Source organism: Pseudophryne corroboree, chromosome 4 (genome assembly GCF_028390025.1).
Source record: "Pseudophryne corroboree isolate aPseCor3 chromosome 4, aPseCor3.hap2, whole genome shotgun sequence".
Classification (NCBI taxonomy): domain Eukaryota; kingdom Metazoa; phylum Chordata; class Amphibia; order Anura; family Myobatrachidae; genus Pseudophryne; species Pseudophryne corroboree.
Window position 1 is genome coordinate 199,403,436 of NC_086447.1, and position 26,454 is coordinate 199,429,889.

The following is a 26,454-nucleotide window of genomic DNA, read 5'->3' on the forward strand; positions in this document are numbered from 1 at the left end:
AGTCGGCGTGTGAACATAGGTAAGTATGTGTGTGTCGGCATGTATGTAATAAAGTTTTACTTTCACGGTGTGCGTGTCCTGTTTTTATTTGGGTATTTTTTTTGCAGAAGAACTACAGGTACCAGCGGGCCCGTTTTACCCCCGCATGCTGGTACTTGTAGTTCTTCTGCAAAAAACAATATTCTTTGAACTTACACAAGGCTATCAGCCCCCCATCCGCAGCCCCTGGATGGGGGGGACACAGCCTCGGGCTTCACCCCTGGCCCTTGGGTGGCTGGAGGGGGGGGGGGGGCCTTGATTTAAGGGGTCCCCACTCCTCCAGGGTACCCCGGCCAGGGGTGACTAGTTGGGGATTTAATGCCATGGCCGCAGGGACCGGTATAAAAGTGTCCCCCGGCTGTGGCATTATCTCTCCAGCTAGTGGAGCCCGGTGCTGGTGTAAAAAATACGGGGGACCCCTACGCTTTTTGTCCCCCGTATTTTTTGCACCAGGACCGGACGCAGAGCACGGTGCTGGTTCTAAAAATACGGGGGATCCCCAGTCAATTTCCCCCCCGTATTTTTACAACCAGGACCGGCTCAAAGAGCCCGAGGCTGGTTATGCTTAGGAGGGGGGACCCCACGCAATTTTTTTAGGGTTTTTTAACCATTTTTGTGACGTCCGAAAAGTCGAATCCAGGACGCACTTATCCGTCAATTAGTCCGTTTTTCGACAGCGGGACTGTCGAATCCGTTTTTTTATTGAATATGTCGAATTCCGGCACCCGCCGGCCGGAATTAGACGGTAGAATTTAAAAACTGGTGAAAAAAAGCCGCAATTCGCCCGGAATTGCATATACCCCTATGTCTACTATCCAAGGATCCAGGTCCGAGTGCACCCAGACCTGACTGAAGAAGCTTGAGACGTGCCCCCACTGGTGCGGACTCCCGCAACGGAGCCCCAGCATAATGCAGTGGATTTGGTAGAAGCCGGAGAGGACTTCTGCTCCTGGGAACTTGCCACAGCCTGTGACCTTTTTCCTTCTCCCCCTCGCAGCAAGGAAGGAGGACCCACGTCCTTTTTTGAATTTGTTGGGCTGAAAGGACTTCATCTGATAGTGAGGCGATTTCTTCTGCTGTGCAGGAACATAAGGTAAAAAAAGACGACTTACCCGCTGTAGCCATAGAGACCAGGTCAGTGAGGCCGTCACCAAACAACACCTTACCGTTAAACGGTAAAGACTCCATCGCCTTCTTAGAGTCAGCATCAGCATTCCATTGATGAATCCACAATGCTCTCCTAGCTGAGACTGCCATGGCATTGGCCCTTGATCCCAAAAGGCCAATATCCCTTACAGCTTCTTTTAAATACGCTGCAGCGTCCTTGATATGACCCATGGTCAAAAGCACACTCTCTCTGTCTAGGGCAGGGCTGGCCAAACCGGTCCTCGAGATCTACCAACAGTTCACATTTTCCAGACCACCTAGCTGGTGCACAGGTGTAGTAATTGCTAATTAAGATGTGCTGCATTCATTCCTAACTGACAATTCTACAGATCTCCAGGAGACCTGGAAAACATGAACTGTTGGTAGATCTCGAGGACCGGTTTGGCCAGCCCTGGTCTAGGGAATCTACCTCCGATGACAAGTTATCCGCCCACTTTTCAATAGCGCTACTCACCCATGCCGCAGCAACAGCGGGTCTGAGTAGCGACCCTGTAGTGACATAAATGGACTTCAGGGTATTTTCCTGCTTACGATCCGCAGGATCCTTCAGGGCTGCCGTGTCAGGGGACGTAAGCGCTACCTTTTGGATAAACGCGACAAAGCTTTATCTACAGTGGGGATTGACTCCCAGCTGTCCCTGTCCCCAAAGGGAAACGGATAAGCCATTGGAATTCTTTTGGGAACATGTACCTTTTTGTCGGGATTTTCCCAAGCTTTTAAAAAAAATAGCATTCAGTTCATTAGAGGGAGGAAACGTTACCGTAGGTTTCTTGCTTTTAAACATACAGACACTCGTATCAGGAACAGCAGGGTCCTCAGTGATATGTAAAACGTCTTTTATCGCCACAATCATGTACTGAATACTCTTAGCCAGTTTTGGATGTAACCTGGCATCACTATAGTCGACACTGGAATCAGAGTCCGTGTCGGTATCCGTATCTGCTATTTGGGCAAATGCACGTTTCTGCGACCCCAAAGGGGTCTGGACCTGTGACAAAGCATCCTCCATGACTGGTTCTTAGACTCAGATTTATCACACCTCTTAGCCAACTTAGTCACATTCGTATTTAAAACACTGAGCATATTGACCCAATCATCAGTCGGCGGTGCCGACACAGTCACTCTCACAGAACTGTCAGTCCCCACGCCAGCCTCCTCCTAGGAAGAGCATTCAGCCTCAGACATGTCGACACACACACGTACCGACAGCCACAAACACACTGGGCTATAGGGGACAGACCCACAGCAGAGCCTGTTCGAAAAACACAGAGAGAATTCTGCCAGCTCACACCCAGCGCCTATCACGGTTCTGAAGTCAGCAATAATACTGCCCAGACCTGCTAGCGCTTTTACCAATATATATAATTCACCAATTATGAGTGACACCCCCCCCCCCCCCCCCCCCGTTTTGCACCCTGTTACTTGCACAGCAGTGTGGAGGATCAGGGCCAGCGTCTCTGCAGCCTTCTGTGAAGAGAAAAAATGGCGCTAGTGAGAGGTATGCGGCTAAGCCCCGCCCTGGACATGGCGAGCTTAGGTCCCGCTCAAAAATCTTTATCCTGGCGGGGGTCCCTAACAAGTGCCTGCGGCACTGTTATATTGCTTGCCAGTGTATTTGCGGCCCCCCATGCTGCCCAGAGAGCCCCCCCTCCCCGCACCCTGCACCCTGAAGTGCCGTGAACTGTGTGGGAGCATGGCGCGCTGCGCGGTACCTCAAGCCGTCTTCTGCAGTCACTGAAGTCTTCTGATCTTCTCATACTCATCCGGCTTCTATCTTCAGGCTTTGTGAAGGGGGTGACGGCGCGGCTCCGGGAACAAGCAGCTAGGCGTACCGTAGTGATCGAACCCTCTGGAGCTAATGGTGTCCAGTAGCCTAAGAAGCAGAGCCCTTGAACTCTAAAGAAGTAGGTCTCTTTCTCTCCCCTCACTCCAACGCTGCAGGGAGCCTGTAGCCAGCAGGTCTCCCTGAAAATAAAAAGCCTAAATAAAGTCTTTCTGAGAAACTCAGGAGAGCTCCTCAGTGTGCATCCAGTCTCACTGGGCACAGAATCTAACTGGAGTCTGGGGGAGGGGCATAGAGGGAGGAGCCAGTTCACACCCATTCAAAGTCTTATAGTGTGCCCATGTCTCCTGCGGATCCCGTCTATACCCCATGGTTCTTGATGTGACCCCAGCATCCTCTAGGACGTATGAGAAAATATTTACTAAGTGGGCAACTGGCATATTTATCCAAGTGCGAATTCAACCCGTATACATACATTCACCTTGATTTAAACCCAACACAGACGGCATCATATCTTTAACATGGCCTGCACCAAACATTTCACATTTACAATAGATTAAACAACTAAATATGTAGAAACCATTCAGCAGAAGCCAGGAAGAGGTATTAATTACAAGCCAAGATTGTTATTCAATGAGGAAGTCTGAAATCTGTAAAGGTTTTTTTTCTTATTAATCAAGAGGACGAAGCTAGGACAAGTTGCTGTAACCCATAGCTACCAGACAATTGTGGTTACGGTGGATAGTCCTAGGGACTAACCGCTTGTCTACTGTAATCACTAGCTACATAACAAGAATACTTACTAGTAGTTGGAGGGGCAGCTGTCTGATGCTCCCACAGTGATGAGCTATCTGGCACAGACATCGCTCTGGGTACTGCAGGAACAACCGACTGCTCAGATATCCTTTGAGGAACAAATGCAATTTATTTAGTGATATTTAGAAAGCAAACGACACAGATCATCAACGACAACTTATTTAAAAAGATATAAAATATGTTGATAAATAATTCTTTAATACTAGATGGCAGTAAGACATGTTACCTCATCTTTAGAGTCTGGAACTGCTGTAGAAGGAGAGCCAGCTGTTGCTGCTGCTGTGAGGACAGTGCTGCCTTCTGTTGCTGAGCCATGACTTGGGCATATTGCTGTCTGAATAGGAGAGAGTGATAACAATAGTTTGCAAAAACATGTTATACATGCAGACTACGTGTAAAGATCCATGTAGTAATGCACAAAACCAGCATTTGTCAGAACTGTTCACATAATAATCATCCTCCTCTATCTCATTGACAGGAGTGAATGAAACCAACAAGAGGAGTATTTTATAAGTGTATGTGTGTACAAAGACTCAAAAGAAAGAAAAACCACTAGACTACTGTAGACAAGCTCTTATGGAGCAATTCAATTAATGCTAATGTAAACCATTTCCTTATATCACAGGAAATAAAAAGAATGTTAAAACTCAAGTTAAAACTCAAGCCAAAAACAAGTTTTTGAAACACACAGGACAGAGAGGCATGTTATATTCTATCAAACACTGGAAAACAGAAACACTGACTCCACCTCCCTCTTTATAACCGTCCCAAACACTCACCTGTAGCCATGCAAGACAAAAGGGAGTACAGTACTCCTTGAGTAGGTTGGTCAGTCTTAACCTACAGTCTATGTACAGGCCAGAAAAGAAAATAGGTTCCATCTATCCTGCACTTTGGCATATCTAAATAGCTATGTTTATCCCAAATCTAAAAATGCTTGGGACCAGAAATATTTTGGAACTTTCTGATTTTTGGAATATTTGCATTCCAGCACGAGATACTTTGGAGATGGGGACCACAGTCTACACACAAAATGCATCTGTTTTTCATATAAATCTTTTACACAACTTGAAGGACACCTTATACAATATTTGTCATAATTTTGTGCACTGACCGATCAGAAAGGTCATCTCGGTAGCACTTAAAATTTTTAGATTTTGGAATATTTTGGATATCGGGCTTTTGGATATGAGAGACAACCTGCATGTGAGTAAATACCAGAGCTGCTGAGAGACCAAGCCATAGATCAAAGTTTCTCTAAACTAATCTCCAATACAGTTACATTCCTTTCTTGCCTTGAATTTCAGAGAGTCCCCTTGTTACTTTTATTTAGAAAAATTATGCCATCTATTCAACTGGGTTTTCTGGGACGATTTAAATGCAGTGTAGTTAAACTACAATCTCCTCTATGGTTCATCTCACAACACATCGGTTAACAGTCTAAGGGCGAGATTTACAGTGATAATGGAGAAATGAGCCCGTGGAGAAGTTGACCATGGCAACAAATCAGCTGCTTTGTATAATTTTTTTTTAAATAGAGTAATTTTTATTCAATAATATGGAGATTAAGTTACAGACATTGCATATCAACGGCATATCACATATATCAAATTAATCACATCCTCGTTTACATACAGTTTATCGGCACGTTTGAGCCTGCAACATCCGCAACCAATATATAAATCACCATGACATTTTTAGATTTTTCGCCCTTAAACTAACCCAAAAAAGGGTACATAAAAAGAAAAAGAAAGAAGTAAGAAACATAGAAAGAAACATAGTAAGAAATAGTCATCTAAACCAGGACCTTATCAGTCGTATATGTAATTAGGCGAGCCCGCAGAGCTCAGCTGCCAACCATCTAAACATACATCATTATACAGTAGGTCAGTGGCACAATAGCTCTTCGATATCCACTATGATTGAGGGACCAGGTGGGAGTGGGGAGATTCCAGCCAACGAGACCAGACTCTTTCAAATTTGGCTGATGCGTTTTGTTTCATATAAATATATCTTTCCTTGAATATTGTATCATTAACTAAGGTCTTGAGCGCAGAAACTAAAGGGCCGCTAGGGGCCATCCAGAGCCTCGCAATGCAAACCTTAGCCAAGGCACATACATTGTGAGCATATAGATCCACCGGGCCAGTCTCAGAAGTAGAGCCTCCTATCCCCAAAACACAGAATTGTGGGGTAAGCAGTCCGCCAGTCACTCCCGTACTCTCCAGTATTGACCTAACCCCCGACCAGAACACCCGTAGTCTTGGGCAATCCCACACCATATGCCAAAATGTTCCCATATCCGCCTCGCACTTAGGGCAGAGGCCAGATCTGCCAGTCCCAAAAGAGGCCAGTCTAGCTGGAGTCATATATGTTCTATGTAGAATGAAGAATTGGATTTGTTGGTATCTGAGGGACTTGGTGACTGTAGCAGGGTATTCCAGAGCAAGGGCCCAGTCCTCCTCACCCATGAGACCTACATCCTCCTCCCATTTTCCACGGAGACGCGTCAAAGGGTCCGTATGGAGTTTGGTGAGAAGATATCCATACGCAAGGGAAACCATCTTAGTTCGACCCAATGTAGTTACAAAAGTCTTGATGGGAAATGGGAGGATTCGTGGGGGGGACTCTGCAAACTGGGACTGGAGGGCATGTCGAAGTTGAAGGTATCTGAAAAAATAGAGTTAGGTAACCCAAACTCATCTTTCAGTTGCTGAAAGGATTTGAATAAATTATTTAGATAGAGTTGGGAAATAGAGACCACAGATCTAGGGGTCCACACCTCCCGTCCCTCAAGCGCATGCAACTCAGGAAGCCAGTCAGAGTACCAAAGGGGGGTGTCTGGGTCCAGGTCGTCGTACCCTAAGAGGTCTCTCAGGGCCCGCCATATCTTTAAGGCCTGAAAAATAATAGGGGGAAGAAACCGGGCCACGCTCCCACTCAGCAGCACCTGCATAGGAGAGAGGTGAGGAAAATAGCAGCGAATAAACTCACACTGCAAGGAATCATCACCAGAATCCTGCACCCATACACTAATATGAGTCAGCTGAGCAGCGTAGTAATACATCTGGAAATTAGGCAGAGCTAGGCCGCCATCAGAGCGCAGCCTTGTGAGGGTATTTAATTGTATCCTAGGTCGTTTGTTAGCCCAAACGAGTGAGGACAGAACACTGTTTAGTTTCCTATAGAATGTTGGATAGATATATACAGGGGACTGAAGAATAATGTATAAAAGTTTGGGCAGTATGATCATTTTAATGAGATTAACCCTGCCAGACACCGTCAGTGGAAGCCTACACCAGGTTTTGGATTTGCACATGATCTGCTGCATGATCGGGTCCAGATTCAGAGGGATGAAATCAGAAGGGTCATTAGTTATTTGAATTCCGAGGTATTTAAATTGTATTGTCCAACATAATGGTAGGGAAATTTTTGGAACAGTAGGAGGGGGGCCTATGACTGGCATAATATATGATTTAGACCAGTTGATCTGAAGGCCCGAGTGAGCACCAAAGTCCTCAATCACACGCAGCAGAACGGGCATTGACCTGGCGTAGTCTTGCAAAAATAATAACATGTCGTCGGCATAAAGTGCTATCCTATCCTCGCGTGAGCCCGTGCAAATTCCCACAATATCTGGGTGCGATCGTACCAAACAGGCCAAGGGCTCTATGGCCAAAGCAAACAGTGCGGGGGATAGGGGGCAGCCCTGTCTGGTACCCCGGGACAATTGAAAGGAGGGGGATACATAGCCATTTACCAAGATCCTGGCACTCGGATGCTGGTACAGTAATTTAGTCCATCTGATAAAGTTGGGCCCAAAGCCCATACAAGACATCACCTCCCATAAATAAGCCCATTCAATACTGTCAAAGGCCTTGGCCGCGTCCAGCGAGACCACAGCCGAGTCAGAAGGGAAGTCATGTGGGAGTTGTAAAATGGTATACAGTCTACGTAGGTTAATAGACGTGGACTTCCCAGGCATGAAGCCAGTCTGGTCTGGATGAACGAGGGAGGTGATCACTGTGTTAAGTCGTACTGCCAATATCTTTGCCAGGATCTTAGCGTCGGTGGGGATTAGGGATATCGGTCTATAGGAGTCCGGAGACCTAGGGTCCTTACCGGGCTTTGGGATCACTATTATAATTGCCTCTGACATAGAGGGGGGAAGTTCATTATTGGTAAATATATCTAGGTATAAGGCATGGAGCCTGGGCCCAAAAAAATCAACATGAGTTTTGTATACCTCTGAGGGAATTCCGTCACACCCCGGGGCCTTGCCATTGGGGGACACACCAATAGCCGCAGTCACCTCCGCGAGTGTCAAGGGCGCTTCCAGTACCTCACGGGCCTCAGAGGGGAGCGCGGGAAGCGGAATACCCGCCAAATAGTGGGAGAGATCCATAGTGGAGCATGTCGACTGTGAGCTATAAACCTTGGTGTAATAGGATCGGAATAACTGCGCAATGTCCGGCGTGGTGTCAACAAAGGACCCATCCCCATCGGACATTTGTGTAATTACAGTCCCAGGACGATCCTGATGTATCAGCCGGGCCAGGAGGCCACCCGTCCTATCAGCCTGCATATAAATATTAGTGGCCCTAAAGAGGAGGGACCGTGAGTTTTTATCGGACAGGTGGGCAAGCCAGGCCGACTGGGCCACCAGCCAACGTGCTTTCGTCGTGGGGGTACCATCTAGCAAGTATTGGGACTCCAGATCTCTGGCGTCACTCTCCAGGGCCTTTTCCCTTTCTCTAGAGGACACTTTATGAGCTGCTATGCGTCCTATATAAGAGCCCCTCAGAAAAGCCTTGAATGAATCCCATACCATAGTTCCCGGGGCAGATCCTGTGTTGTCGCTAAAGTAACCCTCCCACTGAGTCTCCAGGTCACCGCAGTCACCTAGCTGAGTCAGCCAAGAAGGGTGCAACTTCCAATAAGAGTGTCCCCTCTGACCCTTCACAGCGAGAGTCATCAGCAAAGGGGAATGGTCAGAGATCCCTCGGGCCTCGTAGCGGACGTCTGTGATTGCAGGGATAAGGGCGGGGGACACCAGTACCAGGTCTATTCTAGAAAAGGAGCCATATGTGCTGGAGAAACAGGAGAACTGACGGACTGCAGGGTGGCGAAGCCTCCACACATCTACCCATTGTAAATTATTCAAGAAATCAGCAAATTTGGTAGAACCACTACCCACCATCACATCATTCGGAGACCGCCATCGGTCCAAAGAGACATCTAATATATTGTTAAAGTCGCCCAGGCATATCACCGGAGTGGTAGGGGAGGAAGCTATAAAAGATGCAGCTTGCTGCAATACAGCGTATGAAAAAGGAGGGGGGACATACACTGCCAAAATGTAATAGGGCTGGGAACTCAGTTTGCATTCCAGAAATACAAATCTGCCATATGTGTCAGTTTTGACCGATATTAACTCAAATTGCACCGTTTTTTTAATCAGGACAGACACACCCCTGGAGAAGGAGGAATGAGAGGCATGGTAAGCCCATCCCACCCAGGCCCGTCTTAGAGATAACAACCTATTTCCCTGCAAGTGGGTCTCGCTAAGGCATGCAATATCCGGGTCATATTTCCTAATCATATTTAGAACCAAAGAACGTTTGATTTTGTTATTTAGACCCCGGACATTCCATGCCAGAAATTTCAAGTTACTCATGACCCCAGATATACTCGATGTGCCACACGGATAGACATCTCACAATATATATCCAAAAATCAGCACCACTAGCCATAGTAACATATATCTCATAAGAGCTCTGCGTTATAAGCCATAATATCTGGTATATCAAACATCCTAGTTTCAGAAAAAACATAGATATGAAAAATAATAAACTAAAGAAAGAAAACCAAAAACAACAAGAAGAGCCGCAACTAGCAGCTTCCCAACCATCCCTCCCCTCCCCGTACACCACCCCGAACTCTGGCATACTTATATCCCAAAACGCCAATCCCAACTACCAAATGCTAAGAAGGCCCAGATTCTCAACTTAACCTAAACCCTCTTAACCAGTAGCACTTGAACGTGAAAAGTCTTGAGCCACCAATGCAAAAGGTGGGGGGCTCCCCGAATTGTGGTCGTCTCCTCCGGTGGTCAAGATCCCAGCATCTTCAGCGCAGGGAATCAGTCCGGAGCTAGCTGACGGGCACCCGGCGCATATCCGTCCAGCCACTGGGCCGCCTCTCTAGGAGAATTAAAGAACTTGGTCTCCCCATCCGCCACCACTCGGAGCCGAGAGGGAAACAGCATGGAATATGAGAGGTTGAGGTCCCGCAGACGTCGTTTGATAGGCATAAACTGGGCCCTGTCCTTCTGGACGTCCGCGGCAAAGTCCGGGAAGGCCGACACTCTGACTCCGTTGCGGACCAATGGGCCCTTCGTACGGCCAAGGCGGAGGACCGAGTCACGATCCTTATAGTGCAGGAATTTGGCGATGAAGGTGCGAGGAGGGGCACCAGGAGGTAGCGGCCGAGATGGTATCCTATGCGCTCGCTCCACCGTGAATTGTGCTGTAAAGGACTCAGCACCATAGATCTCTTTGAGCCAGGATTCGAGGAAGTCCTCCGGCTGCGAGCCCTCCTCTCTCTCAGGCAGACCCACAAATCGGACATTGTTTCTGCGCAGTCGACCCTCCATGTCTAGGAGCTTGGTTTGGAGAGATGAGACATGTTGGGTCACTGCGGACACGGATTGCTTAAGGGGGCCACACACATCCTCCAAGTTGGAGACACGCGTCTCCGCCTCACCCACTCTCTCACGTATACGCTGAACATCTTGTCGAAGTAAGGAGAGGTCGCACTGCACCTTTTCCATCTTATCGGAGAGACGCTGCTCACTACCGGCTATAGCCTCCAACACCTGCTGAATAGACGGCGCCTCCGCTGCCGTTGGGGAGTTGGCGGTAGACGCAGGAGGGGAGCTTGAGTGTGTTGGAGAGGCACCCTGAGGTGGAGCCGATGACCCCCTGGGGTTGGGTTGCCTAGCAAATCTTTCTAGTTTGGCCGCGGCCGCACTCTGGCCGCCCTTCACCATATTGACAGATGTCGGTCACCCACTCCTCCGGGTAGAGTTGTAGTATAAAGTATAATTAGAAGACAGCAGGCTATATGCTTTTAAAGCCGGGAAGCAGCCGTGACGGATCTTTGGGTCAAAATATCAATGGACAAGAGCACAGGCTTTGTGTAAAAATAAAAAATAGTATATGATATTGATGTTGTTGAGGGGAGAATGTCCTGCAGCAAATTCCAGGTAGAAGCAGGGTATTGGTGTGTAATACACTGTGAGCTATTAGTGTAACACAATAGTGCATTGAGTTGCAGTGTGCATGCAGTCCTTGCAGGGTAGACAGGGAGAGCTGTGTGCTGAGGCTGTCTATGGAACTGCACCCAAAATGGCCCCCGGGCTTTTAAGCACTTCACCCCTTCACTGGAGTACCTGCGCCTTATTGTCCAGCCAGGAGTCTCAGGTCCCCTTCAGCCAGGTACAGGAGGGCCTTCAGTGTCTCCTGCAATGTGCCCAGCACCAGACAGCGCCGCCCGCCCGTTCGTCCGTCCGTCAAGAGGGCCCTGGAGCCGCGCGGCCGGGAGCGCCAAACTCGAGGCCGGGGATCCGGAGGAGTCACAGGCCGCAATGCCGGAAGTCGTCCGCCGCGGCCAGCCAGCACCCAGAGATCCCGGACAAAGGTGCCCGCCGCTGCTCGGAGGTGAGGGGGGACCAGCACCGGGGGGTAGACACTCCGGAGGGACACAGGATGGGTGCAGGAGTTGTAAAATCGGGGAGCTCCCGGGATCCGCTGCCTACTCCTTCACCGCCGTGGCCACGCCCCCCCTGCTTTGTATAATTTTATATCATGCAAATTATAAAATAGTACTTCAATGCTCCTCCACTGGCTCATTTCTCCACTCTTACTGCTTAGTAACCATCCCGTTCCCCCCCCAAATTGCATCCTAGTTGTTTAGTTTGATCTTGAAGGAAAGTTACACCACAAGCTTGTCTTGTATTTGTTACAGTCTTGGACATGGTTCCGTATAACAAAATGGCTGTACAGGGCAGCAGGCTAGTTAAGAGGCAAAGAGTATGAGCCTAAATTTGCCAACTGCTAGGCTTGCAGAATAAAATATGGGATTTTGGTTCTTACAGATAAAACATTTTCTCTGAAGCGACAGGTGACACTGGAAGCTGCTGACACTGGGGTATAGACGGGTTGCTATAGGGAGCCTGGCACTTTACATTTCTTAAGAAGTGTTAGAGCTCCTCCCCCTCTATCCCCCATCAGATTTAGCAGAGAGGAGATGTAAAACCAAGAGGAATAGAGAAACGAGAAAGAGGAGGAGAAGACATATGAACAAACAACAAACTTGCAAACCAGAACAACAACTGAAGCAGGTGAACAGTGCTGGGCGGGCATCCACTGTCCCCTGTGGCTTCAGAGAAAAGAACTTATCGGTAAGAACCAAAATCCCATTTTCCCAGTCAGCCACTAGGGGACACTGGATGCTGCCAACACTTGGGATGTCCCAAAGTTAATCCCCTGGGTGGGAGAGCGCTGAGGAACCCACAAGACTAAGCGGCCAAATCTAAAACCAGAAGCCGCAAACGTATCAAACTTGTAAAACTTGACAAAAACTATGAACCCTAGACCACGTTACTGCCCAGCAGAGTCGAGGTGGCCCCACAGCTGTCAGCCCACGATGCCACTACAGAAAGTGTGGAGTGAGCAGAAATAGACACTGATGGTCGTTGAGCCTTGCTAAGGTAAGCCTGACAAATCGTAGAACGATTCCTTCTTGCCAAAGTCTGCTTAGTAGCTGACCACCCACGGAGGGCTGCGTCATAAAGAACAAAATAGGATTTTAGTTACCTACCGGTAAATCCTTTTCTCGTAGTCCCTAGAGGATGCTGGGGTCCATTTAGTACCATGGGGTATAGACGGGTCCTTTGGGAGCCACTGGCACTTTAAGTGTTTAATAGTGTGGGCTGGCTCCTCCCTCTATGCCACTCCTACCAGACTCAGTCTAGAAACTGTGCCTGAGGAGAAGGACATACTTAGAGAGAAGGAAATACACAGATAGTGGTGAGATTCACACCAGTTCACACACAAAAAAGGAAAGCCAAGCTAACTATCTTGGTACAATTCAGCAATGGCTGAAACAACAATACTGAACCAAGTAACAATGCAGCAATACGAAGCACTGGGCGGGCGCCCAGCATCCTCTACGGACTACAAAAAAAGGATTTACCGGTAGGTAATTAAAATCCTATTTTCTCTTACGTCCTAGAGGATGCTGGGGTCCATTTAGTACCATGGGGATGTACCAAAGCTCCCAGTACGGGAGGGAGAGTACCGAGGTTCCTGCAGAACAGATTGACCAAACTTTAGGTCCTCAGAGGCCAAAGTATCAAACTTGTAAAACTTAGCAAAAGTGTTCGACCCAGACCAAGCAGCTGCTCGGCAAAGCTGTAAAGCCGAAACACCCCGGGCAGCCGCCCAGGAAGAACCCACTTTATGAGTAGAGTGGGCCTTAACAGATTTTGGACACGGCAAGCCTGCCGTAGAATAAGCATGCTGGATAGTAAACCTAATCCAACAAGAAATCGCCTGTTTAGAAGCAGGGCACCCAACCTTGTTGGGATCACAAAGGACAAAAAGCGTCCGACTTCCTGTGACAAGAAGTTCTCTTCACATAAATGTTCAAAGCCCTCACCACATCCAAGGACTTTGAGGTAATTGAGGAGTCAGTAGCCACTGGCACCACAATAGGTTGGTTGATATGGAAAGCTGACACAACCTTAGGAATAAACTGCTGACGCGTTCTGATCTCAGCTCTATCTTCATGGAAAATCAAATAGGGTCTCTTGCAAGACAAAGCCCCCAATTCAGACACACGTCTAGCAGATGCCAATGCCAACAATGTGACCGCCTTCCAAGTAAAAAACTTGACGTCTACCTCCAGCAAAGGTTCGAACCAATCCTATACATAGGTAGAGCTGGTATATAAATGTTTTACATTTTTCTTTATTAGAAAATAAAAAAATTATAGAATGTGCATATCTTTTCATTTTTCCTGACTGACAACTGATTGTCTTATGTTATGCCTATTGAAAAATCTATCTTAAATAGAAATAATAAAAGTTTAAATTTACTCAGTAAACATATACATAAAAAATAAAAATAAAACAAAGAGTGCGCCACATATTAGGCCTTCTTTAGATATAAGCCCACTAGTGGTTTTATCTAAACCCTGTAACAAGTTATTGCAATTTGCTTAATGGTGCATCTCCAACCACATCAGCTAATTTTGAGTATTAATACTTTAGGATCACTTTCTCTATCGGTTGGTTTATTCACAGACAAATCATAGAATTATTGTTTGGGCCTGTGCATAGTCCTCCTTGTAAATACTTTCATGGCCTCTACCATGAACCCAGCAGAATCCTGCATGTAACACAAAAACAAATCAATGTCACTCCTATCCATAGTATCTAAATCCTCTAGTAATGTGCCTGACCACTTTACTATGGCTTTAGAAATCCACGCACAAGCAATAGTGGGCCTTAAAGCCACACCTGTAGCAGTGTATAAAGATTTGAGCGTAGTCACAATCTTGCGTTCAGCCGGCTCTTTTAGTGTGGTTGAACCAGGGACAGGTAAAACCACTTTTTTTGACAACGTACATACAGAGGCGTCAACTATAGGCAGGTTTTACCATTTCTTTCTATCCTCTTCAGGGAAAAGAAAAGCAATGAGAATTCTTTTAGGGATCTGGAATTCTTTTCTCTGGGTTTTCCCAGGATTTTTTAAAAAAAAGCGTTTAGCTCTTTAGAAGCCGGGAAGGTGAGGGAGGATTTCTTATTTTCCGTAAAAATAGGATTTTGAATACCTACCGGTAAATCCTTTTCTATTTTTGGGCCGGTCAAAGAACCATGGGGTATAGACTGGATCCGCAGGAGACATGGGCACTTTAAGACTTTCAAAGGGGCATGACCTGGCTCCTCCCTCTATATCCCCCACCAGACTCAGTTTGGAACTGCGACACGGACATTTCGAGGAAAGGATTTAACAAAAGGTGAGCACAACACCAGCTCACGCCATAAGCATGCCGTACAACATGGCAGATAACAGAACACATGTCAACGGACATGAACAAGATTCAGCAAGAAGCTGAAAAAAAACCATAACACAAACTGTGTTTAACCAGAACTACACTGCAGATACAGTACGCACTGGGACGGGCGCCCAACATCCTCTACGGACTCATAGAAAAGGATTTACCGGTAGGTATTCAAAATCCTATTTTCTATTTCGTCCTAGAGGATGTTGGGCCGCTCAAAGAACCATGGGGATTATACCAAAGCTCTAAAAACAGGCGGGAGAGTGCGGATGACTCTGCAGCACCGATAGACCAAAACTAAGGTCTTCATCGGCCAAGGTATCAAACTTGTAAAACTTAGCAAACGTGTTTGACCCCGACCAAGTAGCAGCTCAACAAAGTTGCAATGCCGAGACACCCCGGGCAGCCGCCCAGGAGGAGCCCACCTTCCTAGTGGAATGGGCATTCACCGATTTCGGTCAAAGCTGCCTGGAGCAGCGAAACACGTTAGGTTGGGACCTTGTGTGGACTTTTGCTGACCAGCACCACTATCGCACCACCATCTACAGTCAGGACCTAGCAATCCATTGCCTCCGTGAACCAGGACTCCACATTGGCACTGCAATCGCCTACCATTCCTATAGGAGAACCCACACATTGGAACACGGAGCACCCATTGAACTGTGAACCAGGACTCCAACAATTGCTGCCGTTGCCATACGAACCTGCATCTATGGGAGCCTTTTTAAACGGAACACAGACTTGGTAACCACATCCAATTGGATGAATCATTATACACTTGGTCCGTATTCATGACTGTATTTATGCTTGGTATATTCATGCTAATTGGTGCCTTCACATACTAGTTGGTGCTAGTATTCACCAGGTCTCAAAGTCCACTAAAGACCAATAGTGAGATAGATTTTATATATATTCATTTCAGTTGATATGTTTTTATTTGTATAAGCTTTTTAAAATCAATATTAAATACACATTTGCTCAGATCTTACTGTGTCAAATAGCGCTGTATATTTATCTTTACTTACCTTGTTCCTAAAAGGGCTTGACTACCCCTTATCCATACAGCTGCTAGGACAAGCCACCCATCACAGCGCCTGTATATATAATTGATATATATATTTCTACTGCCTTGGAATGAGCCTGCTGAATTATTTGACAAATCCAGCGGGCAATGGTCTGCTTGGAAGCAGGACCTCCAATCTTATTGGGAGCGTATAAAATAAACAGAGACTCTGTTTTCCGCAATGGAGCCGTTCTGGCTACATAGATTTTCAAAGCTGTGACCACATCCAGAGACTTATCCTCAGCCAAAGTGCCAGTAGCCACTGGCACCACAATAGGTTGGTTAATATGAAAAGAGGAAACCACCTTTGGCAGAAATTGTTGCAGAGTTCTTAACTCAGCACGATCTTCATGGAAGATCAAATAAGGGCTCTTGTGAGACAAGGCAGCCAACTCTGACACCCGCCTAGCGGAAGCCAATGAAAAAAAAAATAAGAATTTACTTACCGATAATTCTATTTCTCATAGTCCGTAGTGGATGCTGGGAACTCCGTAAGGACCATGGGGAATAGCGGCTCCGCAGGAGACTGGGCACAAAAAGTAAACGCTTTAGACTAGCTGGTGTGCACTGGCTCCTCCCCCTATGACCCTCCTCCAAGCCTCAGTTAAGAAACTGTGCCCGGACGAGCGTACATAATAAGGAAGGATCTTAAATCCCGGGTAAGACTCATACCAGCCACACCAATCACACCGTACAACTCGTGATCTGAACCCAGTTAACAGTATGATAACCGTAGGAGCCTCTGAAAAGATGGCTTCCAACAATAAACAACCCGATTTGTTTGTAACAATAACTATATACAAGTATTGCAGACAATCCGCACTTGGGATGGGCGCCCAGCATCCACTACGGACTATGAGAAATAGAATTATCGGTAAGTAAATTCTTATTTTCTCTGACGTCCTAGTGGATGCTGGGAACTCCGTAAGGACCATGGGGATTATACCAAAGCTCCCAAACGGGCGGGAGAGTGCGGATGACTCTGCAGCACCGAATGAGAGAACTCCAGGTCCTCCTCAGCCAGGGTATCAAATTTGTAGAATTTAGCAAACGTGTTTGCCCCTGACCAAGTAGCTGCTCGGCAAAGTTGTAAAGCCGAGACCCCTCGGGCAGCCGCCCAAGATGAGCCCACCTTCCTTGTGGAATGGGCTTTTACAGATTTTGGCTGTGGCAGGCCTGCCACAGAATGTGCAAGTTGAATTGTACTACAAATCCAACGAGCAATCGTCTGCTTAGAAGCAGGAGCACCCAGCTTGTTGGGTGCATACAGTATAAACAGCGAGTCAGATTTTCTGACTCCAGCCGTCCTGGAAACATATATTTTTAGGGCCCTGACTACGACCAGCAACTTGGAGTCCTCCAAGTCCCTAGTAGCCACAGGTACCACAATAGGTTGATTCATGTGAAACGCTGAAACCACCTTAGGGAGAAATTGAGGACGAGTCCTCAATTCCGCCCTATCCGAATGAAATATCAGGTAAGGGCTTTTATAGGATAAAGCCGCCAATTCTGATACGCGCCTGGCTGAAGCCAGGGCCAACAACATTACCACTTTCCATGTGAGATATTTCAAATCCACTGTGGCAAGTGGTTCAAACCAATGTGATTTTAGGAACCCTAAAACTACATTGAGATCCCAAGGTGCCACTGGAAGCACAAAAGGAGGCTGTATATGCAGTACCCCTTTGACAAACGTCTGAACTTCAGGCACTGAAGCCAGTTCTTTCTGGAAGAAGATCGACAGGGCCGAAATTTGAACCTTAATGGATCCTAATTTTAGGCCCATAGACAATCCTGCTTGCAGGAAATGTAGGAAACGACCCAGTTGAAATTCCTCCGTAGGGGCCTTCTTGGCCTCACACCACGCAACATATTTTCGCCAAATGCGATGATAATGTTTTGCAGTTACATCCTTCATGGCCATGATCAGGGTAGGGATGACTTCATCTGGAATGCCTTTTTCCTTCAGGATCCGGCGTTCAACCGCCATGCCGTCAAACGCAGCCGCGGTAAGTCTTGGAACAGACCAGGTCCCTGCTGGAGCAGGTCCTTCCTTAGAGGTAGAGGCCACGGGTCCTCCGTGATCATCTCTTGCAGCTCCGGGTACCAAGTTCTTCTTGGCCAATCCGGAGCCACGAGTATCGTTCTTACTCCTCTCCTTCTTATGATTCTCAGTACTTTTGGTATGAGAGGAAGAGGAGGGAACACATATACCGACTGGAACACCCACGGAGTTACCAGAGCGTCCACCGCTATTGCCTGAGGGTCCCTTGACCTGGCGCAATATCTGTCCAGTTTCTTGTTGAGACGGGACGCCATCATGTCCACCTTTGGTTTTTCCCAACGGTTTACAATCACTTGGAAGACTTCTGGATGAAGTCCCCACTCCCCCGGGTGGAGGTCGTGTCTGCTGAGGAAGTCTGCTTCCCAGTTGTCCACTCCCGGAATGAACACTGCTGACAGTGCTATCACATGATTTTTCGCCCAGCGGAGAATCCATGCAGCTTCTGCCATTGCCCCCCTGCTTCTTGTGCCGCCCTGTCTGTTTACGTGTGCGACCGCCGTGATGTTGTCCGACTGGATCAATACCGATTGACCCTGAAGCAGAGGCCTTGCTTGACTTAGGGCATTGTAAATGGCCCTTAGCTCTAGGATATTTATGTGAAGAGACGTTTCCATGCTTGACCACAAGCCCTGGAAATTTCTTCCCTGTGTGACTGCTCCCCAGCCTCTCAGGCTGGCATCCGTGGTTACCAGCATCCAATCCTGAATGCCGAATCTGCGGCCCTCTAGAAGATGAGCCTTCTGTAACCACCACAGGAGAGATACCCTTGTCCTTGGAGATAGGGTTATCCGCTGATGCATCTGAAGATGCGATCCGGACCATTTGTCCAGCAGATCCCACTGAAAGGTTCTTGCATGGAATCTTCCGAATGGAATCGCTTCCTAAGAAGCCACCATTTTTCCCAGGACTCTCGTGCACTGATGCACTGACACTTGTCCTGGTTTTAGGAGGTTCCTGACTAGCTCGGATAACTCCCTGGCCTTCTCCTCCGGGAGAAACACCTTTTTCTGGACTGTGTCCAGAATCATCCCTAGGAACAGTAGACGTGTTGTTGGAATCAGCTGTGATTTTGGGATATTTAGAATCCACCCGTGCTGACGTAGCACTACCTGAGATAGTGCTACTCCGACCTCTAACTGTTCCCTGGACCTTGCCCTTATCAGGAGATCGTCCAAGTAAGGGATAATTAATACGCCTTTTCTTCGAAGAAGAATCATCATTTCGGCCATTACCTTGGTAAAGACCCGTGGTGCCGTGGACAATCCAAACGGCAGCGTCTGAAACTGATAATGACAGTTTTGTATCACAAACCTGAGGTACCCTTGGTGAGAAGGGTAGATTGGGACATGGAGATAAGCATCCTTGATGTCTAGAGATACCATATAGTCCCCTTCTTCCAGGTTCGCTATCACTGCTCTGAGTGACTCCATCTTGAATTTGAACCTTTTTATGTAAGTGTTCAAAGATTTTAGATTTAAAATTGATCTCACCGAGCCGTCCGGCTTCGGTACCACAAACAGCGTGGAATAATACCCCTTTCCCTGTTGTAGGAGGGGTACCTTGATTATCACGTGCTGGGAATACAGCTTGTGAATAGCTTCCAATACTGCCTCCCTGTCGGAGGGAGACGTTGGTAGAGCAGACTTCAGGAACCGGCGAGGGGGAGACGTCTCGAATTCCAATTTGTACCCCTGTGATACTACCTGCAGGATCCAGGGGTCCACTTGCGAGTGAGCCCACTGCGCGCTGAAATTCTTGAGACAGCCCCCCACCGTGCCAGAGTCTGCTTGCAGAGCCCCAGCGTCATGCTGAGGACTTGGCAGAAGCGGGGGAGGGCTTCTGCTCTTGGGAAGAGGCTGCATGGTGCAGTCTTTTTCCCCTTCCTCTGCCCCGGGGCAGGAACGAGCGGCCTTTTTCCCTCTTGCCCTTATAGGGACGAAAGGACTGGGCTTGAAAAGACGGTGTCTTTTCCTGCTGAGAGGTGACCTGGGGTAAAAAGGTGGATTTTCCAGCCGTTGCCGTGGCCACCAGGTCCGATAGACCGACCCCAAATAACTCCTCCCCTTTATACGGCAATACTTCCATATGTCGTTTGGAATCCGCATCACCTGACCACTGTCGCGTCCATAACGTTCTTCTGGCAGAAATGGACATCGCACTTACTCTGGATGCCAGGGTGCAAATATCCCTCTGTGCATCTCGCATATATAGTAATGCATCCTTTAAATGCTCTATAGTTAATAATATACTGTCCCTATCCAGGGTATCAATATTTTCAGTCAGGGAATCCGACCAAGCCACTCCAGCGCTGCACATCCAGGCTGAGGCGATCGCTGGTCGCAGTATAACACCCGTATGTGTGTATATACCTTTTAAGATATTTTCCAGCCTTCTATCAGCTGGTTCCTTGAGAGCGGCCGTATCAGGAGACGGTAACGCCACTTGTTTTGATAAGCGTGTGAGCGCCTTATCTACCCTAGGGGGTGTTTCCCAACGTGCCCTAACCTCTGGCGGGAAAGGGTATAGTGCCAATAATTTATTAGAAATCAGCAGTTTTTTATCGGGGGAAACCCACGCTTTATCACACACCTCATTTAATTCATCTGACTCAGGAAAAACCACTGGTAGTTTTTTCACACCCCACATAATACCCTTTTTTGTGGTACTTGTAGTGTCAGAAATGTTCAATGCCTCCTTCATTGCCGTGATCATGTAACGTGTGGCCCTACTGGACATTACGTTTGTCTCGTCACCGTCGACACTCGACCATCTGAGGTAACGGGCGTTTTAGCGCCCCTGACTGTGTCTGAGACGCCTTAACAGGCACTAATTGATTTGTCGGCTGTCTCATGTCGTCAACAGTTTTTTTCAAAGTGCTGACATTGTCACGTAATTCTTTAATTACTACCATCCAGTCAGGTGTCGACTCCCTAGGGGGTGACATCACTAACACAGGCAATTGCTCTGCTTCCACATCATTTTCCTCCTCATACATGTCGACACAATCGTACCGACACCCAGCACACACACAGGGAATGCTCTGAAAGAGGACAGGACCCAACTAGCCCTTTGGGGAGACAGAGGGAGAGTTTGCCAGCACACACCAGAGCGCTATATATATATATACAGGGATAACCTTATATAAGTGTTACTCCCTGTTATAGCTGCTGTATTTATATATTAGCTGCCAATAGTGCCCCCCTCTCTGTTTTACCCTGTTTCTGTAGTGCAGGACTGCAGGGGAGAGTCAGGGAGCCGTCCTTCCAGCGGAGCTGTGAAAGAAAATGGCGCTTGTGTGCTGAGGAGAAAGGCTCCGCCCCCTTCACGGCGGCCTTTTCTCCCGCTTTTTTCAGGAAACTGGCAGGGGATAAATGCATCCATATAGCCCAGGAGCTATATGTGATGCATTTAGCCATATAAGGTTTTTATATCGTTTTTATTGCGTCTCAGGGCGCTCCCCCCCAGCGCCCTGCACCCTCAGTGACCGGAGTGTGAAGTGTGCTGAGAGCAATGGCGCACAGCTGCAGTGCTGTGCGCTACCTTATTTGAAGACAGGAACGTCTTCTGCCGCCGCTTTCTCCGGACCTCTTCGCTCTTCTGGCTCTGTAAGGGGGACGGCGGCGCGGCTCCGGGACCCATCCAGGCTGAACCTGTGATCGTCCCTCTGGAGCTAATGTCCAGTAGCCAAGAAGCCCAATCCACTCCGCAGTCAGGTGAGTTCGCTTCTTCTCCCCTTAGTCCCACGATGCAGTGAGCCTGTTGCCAGCAGGACTCACTGAAAATAAAAAAACCTATTTAAACTTTTACTTCTAAGCAGCTCAGGAGAGCCACCTAGCTTGCACCCTTCTCGTTCGGGCACAAAAATCTAACTGAGGCTTGGAGGAGGGTCATAGGGGGAGGAGCCAGTGCACACCAGCTAGTCTAAAGCTTTTACTTTTTGTGCCCAGTCTCCTGCGGAGCCGCTATTCCCCATGGTCCTTACGGAGTTCCCAGCATCCACTAGGACGTCAGAGAAAAGACAACCTTCCAAGTGAGGAATTTCAAATCCACTTTACGTAAAGGTTCAACCCAATGTGACTGAAGGAACGATAACACCACGTTAAGGTCCCAAGGTGCCACAAAAGGAGGTTGGATATGCAACACCCCTTTCAGAAAGGTCTGCACCTCAGGAAGTGAGGCCAATTGTTTCTGAAAGAAAATGGACAAAGCAGAAATCTGCACTTTAATGGAGCCCAATTTAAGGCCCGCATCCACACCATTTTGTAGAAAATGGAGAAAACGTCCAAGGTCAAATTTCTCCACAGGAGCTTTCTTGGACTCGCACCAGGAAATATATTTCCTCCAAATACGGTGATAGTGCTTCGACGTCACACCCTTCCTGGCAAGGATAAGAGTAGGTATGACTTCACTGGGAATACCCTTTTGGGCTAAAATCTGGCGTTCAACCGCCATGCCGTCAAACGTAGCCGCTGTAAGTCTTGACAGACGAACGGCACCTGCCGCAGCAGGTCCTCGCGCAGAGGAAGAGGCCAGGGATCGTCGACCAGTAACGTCAGAAGATCCGGGTACCAAGTTCTCCTTGGCCAGTCCGGGACCACAAGGATCGCCGGTATGCTTGTTCTTTTTAGAAGCCTCAGCACCTTTGGGATGAGAGGAACCGGAGGGAACACCTACACTGAGGGGGAACACCCAGGGTCTTGTCAGTGCATCCACCGCGTCCGCCTGAGGGTCCCTGGACCAGGAACAATACCTCGGAAGTTTCTTGTTGAGGCGAGACGCCATCATGTCTATATGGGGAACCCCCCATCGATTTGTTAGCAGCGTGAAGACCTCCTGATGGAGGCTCCACTCTCCTGGACTCAGGACGTGTCTGCTGAGGAAGTCTGCTTCCCAGTTGTCCACTCCCGGAATTAATATTGCCGACAGAGCGCTTGTATGCCTCTCCGCCCAGCGAAGAATCTTTGTGGCTTCCGCCATTGCCGCTCTGCTTCTTGTGCCGCCTTGGCGGTTTATGTAAGCTACTGCCGTGACATTGTCCGTTTGGATCAGAACCGGCAGGTTTCGAAGGAGATGTTCCGCTTGTAGAAGGCCGTTGTAAATGGCCCTCAGTTCCAGAACGTTGATGTGAAGATGAGTTTCTGGATTTGACCATGTTCACTGGAATGTCACCCCCAGAGTGACTGCCCCCCAACCTCGGAGACTTGCATCCGTGGTCACTAAGATCCAGTCCTGGATCCCGAACCGACGTCCTGCAAGGAGGTGAGAGCTGTTGAGCCACCACAGGAGGGAGATCCTGATGTTGGGAGATAGAATTATCTTCCGGTGCATATGCAGGTGGGATCTGGACCACTTGTCCAACAGATCCCACTGAAACACTCTGGCATGGAACCTCCCGAATTAGAGGGCCTCGTATGCCGTCACCATCTTTCCCAGCAATTGAATGCATTGATGAATGGAAACCGTTTTCGGTTTCAATAAGAGTTTTACCAAACTCTGAATTTCCAGAGCTTTCTCCACAGGGAGAAAAACCTTCAGCTGGACCGTGTCCAGAATCATGCCAAAAAACGCCAATCGGGTTGTCAGGATCAACTGTGATTTTGGCAAGTTTAGGAGCCAGCCGTGCTGTTGCAGAACTGACATGGACAGTGCAATGTCCTGTAACAACTTGTCTTTGGACTTCGCCTTTATCAGGAGATCGTCCAAGTACGGGATAATTGTAACTCCCTGCCTGCGCAGGAGAATCATCATTTCTACCATTACTTTGGTAAAAATCCTCGGAGCCGTGGACAGACCAAACGGCAACGTTTGAAATTGGTAGTGCGCATTCTGGATAGCAAACCTCAGGAAACATTGGTGAGGAGGATAAATGGGGACATGAAGGTAAGCGTCCTTTATGTCCAAGGAAACCATGAATTCTCCTTCCTCCAGACTGGAGATCACCGCTCTGAGAGACTCCATCTTGAATTTCTCTAGGAATAAGTTGAGAGATTTCAGGTTGAGAATAGGTCTCACCGAGCCGTCCGGCTTCGGCACCACGAACAGGCTTGAATAAAAGCCCTGCCCCTGCTGATCTAGGGGTACCGGGACCACAACCTGATTTAGACACAATTTTTGTACTGCACTGCAGATTAGTTCCCTTTCCTGCAGTGAAGCTGGCAAGGCTGATCTGAAAAACCGGCGTGGGGGCACGTCTTGAAACTCCAGTGTGTACCCCTGGGATACAATCTTCAACACCCAAGGGTCTAGACCCGAGCGAACCCAGACCTTACTGAAAAGCCTGAGACGTGCCCCCACCGGAGCGGGTCCCTGTAAGGGGGACCCGGCGTCATGCAGTGGGTTTAGCAGGAGCCGGGGAGGACCTCTGCTCCTGGACACCCAAGGAGGCGGGTGCCCTTTTTCCTCTACCTCTGGTAGCCAGAAAGAAGTTGCCTCGGCCCCTTCTATACTTGTTGGGCCGAAAGGAATTCATTTGATAATTTGGCTGTTTCTTTTGCTGCGGAGGAACCGAGGGCAAGAAAGTAGATTTACCCGCGGTAGCCGCTGATACTAAATCAGTAAGGCCTTCACCGAAAAGTTCTCCTCCCTTAAAGGGAAGGAATTCCATATTCCTTTTGGAATCAGCGTCAGCATTCCACTGATGAGTACAAAGCGCACGTCTAGCCGCAATGGACATAGCATTCGCCTTAGCACTAAGGAGGCCAGCGTCACGTACAGCCTCTTTCAAGTATGCAGCTGCATCTCTAATATAACCCAGCGTCACCTGGATGGAATCTCTATCTAGATTCTCCCAATCAGAAGACAAAGTGTCTGCCCACTTTTCAATAGCACTACTGACCCACGCGGACGCAATAAGAGGCCTGAGCAACGTCCCTGTAGAAGTGAAAATAGCCTTCAGGGTAGCCTCCTGCTTACGGTCCGCCGGCTCCTTAAGGGCCGTCGACTGAGCTGCAGAGAGGGCTACCTGTTTAGACAAACGCGCCAGGGCTTTGTCTACAGTGGGGGGATTCTCCCACGGGTCCCTATCCGACTCGGGAAAAGGGTATGCCATGTTGATTCTTTCAGGAATCTGAAACTTTTTATCAGGGTTATTTCTAATGCTATCAAAGAGAGCGTTCAGTTCAAAACAAGGAGGAAAAGTAACCTAGCGATTTTTCTCCTTGTAAATCAGGACCCTGGCTTCAGGTGTAATAGGGTCCTCATTAATATTCAAGATATCTTTAACAGCTACAATCATATACTGAATACTCTTAGCCAATCTTGGATCTAATCTGGAATCAGCATAATCGACATTGGCATCAGAGTCCGTGTCGGTACCTGTGTCAACTAATTGGTCAAAACTACGTTTGTGTGACCCTGCAGGGTCTTGCAACTGTAATAAAGCGTCCTCTACTGTTCTCTTCCACACCTGGAATTGAGACGCAGACTCATCAAAATTTTGATTTAATGATGTGACATTAGCATGCAAAGCATTCAAAGTAGTTAACCAATCTGCAGTCGGCGGTGCCGACAGGGCCACTCCCAAAACATTTGGTGTCCCCAACAAATTGTCCCCCGGAGAGGAATAATCAGCCTCCGACATGTCGACACCTGAGAGACAGCACACACACCAAGCAGTGAGGGAACACAAAGGGAAATAGCCAGCTCACACCCCAGCGCCAAATAAGCAGGTCTGTGAACACCAAAGATGTCCCACAGCTGTCTGCGCTTGTTTTACATAAATAAATATGCCCCCCCCTATGTCTGTTTAGCCCCCTGGTACTTGCTGCGGAGAGGAAGGACCAGCCACTTCAGCTTGTGGAGGAGGAAATGGCGCCAGTGAGCAGTGAGGAAGAAGCTCCGCCCCCAACATGGCGAGCTTCTTCCCGCTTTTATTATTTAATTATATGCCGGCGGGGGTTAGCGGGCAGTGCCAGGGCACTGTAGGATTATGCCAGCCTTATATATGAGGTAATATATGCTCCCCAGGTCGCCCCCCCCCCCCAACGCCCTGCACCCAGCGGTGTGTACTCAGCGGGAGCCTGGCGCGCACTGTGCATAACCGCTGTGCTGTACCTCTACAATGCCGTCTTGAAAGATTAAGAGAAGTCTTCTTTCTTCTTATACTCACCTGTCTTCTGACTTCTGGCTTGAAGAGGGGGGACGGCAAGCTGTGGGAGGGAGCATCCAGGAGAGCCCGGCGTTCGTCTCCCCTCAGGAGCTGAAGGCATCCTGTCAGCAGCAGCAGCAGAGCCTGGAACTCATCAGAAGTGGGTCTAGACTGCTCTCCCCTCTTGCCCACGAAGCAGGGAGTCTGTAAGCCAGCAGATCTCCCCAAAATAAAAAAACTAACATTAAGTCTTTCAGAGAAACTCTAGGAGCTCCTCCTAGTGCCGTGAGTCTGGTGGGGGATAT

The 26,454-nt window shown here is 48.2% G+C and overlaps 1 protein-coding gene across 13 annotated transcripts in view; it reads right to left on the reverse strand.

Moving 5' to 3' along the window:
• Positions 1-26,454, reverse strand: part of GIGYF2 (GRB10 interacting GYF protein 2) — a 452,656-nt gene that overhangs the window by 92,662 nt on the left and 333,540 nt on the right. For all 13 annotated transcript variants that reach the window (XM_063915746.1, XM_063915737.1, XM_063915739.1 and 10 more), the window contains 2 exons: positions 4,032-4,139; positions 3,793-3,893 (listed from right to left, as the gene is read on the reverse strand). In XM_063915746.1, coding sequence (XP_063771816.1) covers positions 3,793-3,893; positions 4,032-4,139 — 209 coding nt within the window. The remainder of the gene's footprint in view (positions 1-3,792; positions 3,894-4,031; positions 4,140-26,454) is intronic.